General features: G+C 62.2%; 2 protein-coding genes across 2 annotated transcripts; both read left to right on the top strand.

The window, feature by feature from the left end:
* Positions 1 to 267: 267 nt before the first annotated feature.
* Positions 268 to 753, top strand: Tco025E_08720 (uncharacterized protein; the record flags this gene model as incomplete). Its single annotated transcript, XM_029375563.1, has 1 exon — positions 268 to 753. One exon carries the CDS (start codon positions 268 to 270, stop codon positions 751 to 753), a length of 486 nt encoding a protein of 161 aa, XP_029224463.1.
* Tco025E_08721 (mucin-like glycoprotein) lies at positions 750 to 1,328 on the top strand (the record flags this gene model as incomplete). The annotated part of the gene is made up of 1 exon (XM_029375564.1): positions 750 to 1,328. One exon carries the CDS (start codon positions 750 to 752, stop codon positions 1,326 to 1,328), a length of 579 nt encoding a protein of 192 aa, XP_029224464.1.
* Positions 1,329 to 1,608: the final 280 nt, after the last annotated feature.

The raw sequence follows: 1,608 nt of genomic DNA on the forward strand, positions 1-1,608 counted from the left end.
CGGTGCAGGTCCCAATGAAATGTAAACGATGTTTGTGCCTGCGGACGTCCAGTGGGAGATGAGGCAGATGCATCCGCCCCTGCGGGTAATGTACACCGTTTTGTGAGGCCACCTGCCCTATACGCCTTTTTGGTTTGTTTTTGCTTCGGGGGTCCATCGTGACGGACGCGGCGGCAACAGGGCCGGCTGACGTCAAACGCTCTGTGGGCTTGGGCCCCCTCCTCTTCGCGAGCCCCCCGGCTGTTTGGCCACGCACAGCTGCCGCCCATGCACCTCGCAGCTGCCAAGTCTGTGGGGGACACGTGCCGCGGCACCGGCGCCGTCTTGGGTGAGTGTCTTTTAGGCGTCGCAGTGCAGAGCCGGACACCACAGCCGCCGGACGCAGCTGTGCAAATGCGCTTGGACGGCCTCAGAGGTGCGATTGGGGGTCGGGTGCCACAAGGAGCCTGCGTCACGGGCTGGCCTCCCTTTTTATTTTATTTTTTTGTTGGGGAACCTAAAAGCAAACAGGCAGGCTGCCCGCCTGCACCGCCCCCGCCTCTGGTTGAGGGGAGCCGCACCGCTGGGAGGTCTGCCGCTGCTGCGTGGCTTCTCTGCGTGTGTGGCTGTGGTCTCCTGCTGCCGCCTTTTTCTTCGTTCCGTCTGCACTCCCGCTCCCGCTCCCGCTTTCTCTATTTCTCCCTCCCGCCGCCCCGCAGACCACCAAGTAGATTGTGCCTCTACCACCATTGCCACTGCGACCGATGGGTATGACGCTGACGGTGCGGCGCCGTGCGGTGTGCGCGTTGGCGCTCCTCGCGCTGCTCTGCGGCTGCTGCTGCGCAACGGCGGCGGCTGCTTCTTCGGCTGAGGAGGAGGTGGATGTGTCGGTGCAGATTTCGTGCGCGGACAGTGACAACAAGTTGAGTTGGCGCTTTCCTGGTGAAGGTGCCTGGCAGAAGTGTGCATTCACTGTGGATGAGTCTTTCAGAATGAGTGGAGCCATTGGCGACGATGAGAACTCCCTCTGCGCCTGGGCCGGAGCTCAGTACTTTCCTTCCAGTTCAGCGAGTGGTAGCGTCTGCTCTGGAGCCACGGCAGAGAATGCTCCTGCGCTCACGATGAGGTGCAAAACGAAGAAAAGCAGTGGAGCGTACAAGCGGTCAGTGGCAGCAAACAAGCAACCCGGCGGTGCGGTTTCTGCGGCTGCGGGCAGCGAGCCACTTGGCGCGCTGACGGAGTGTCAAGTGCAGCCGCCCGGTGAGGGAGCGGCGGATGGGCGCGGCGGGGTTGCGCCTGGGGGACCATCGCCGCCAACGGCAGCAGCCTCGTTGTTCCGCGCGTGTTGAGTGGAGCAGAGCAGGCGAAGGGTGCGGCAGTTGAGCCGCCCGGTGCGGAGGCCCCTGGCGGGGCTGCGGGTGGGGATTCTTCTGGTGCGAAGGCAGCGGCGGGGCGACGCGCGGCCCCCCGTTCCTCGAGGCGAGTTGCAGCAACGACGCAGAGGAGTTTGTTTCTTTTTTTGTTGTTTTGTTTATTGCATCCCTGGAATATTTTTTTCTTTTGTAGTTATGGACTTGTGCGCCCCGTGGAATTTCTTGTTGCGTATCCTTTGTTGCTTGACGTGGGCCA

The sequence above is a fragment of the Trypanosoma conorhini genome (assembly GCF_003719485.1).
Source record: "Trypanosoma conorhini strain 025E chromosome Unknown Tco_14.4_contig_00855, whole genome shotgun sequence".
Lineage (NCBI taxonomy): Eukaryota > Euglenozoa > Kinetoplastea > Trypanosomatida > Trypanosomatidae > Trypanosoma > Trypanosoma conorhini.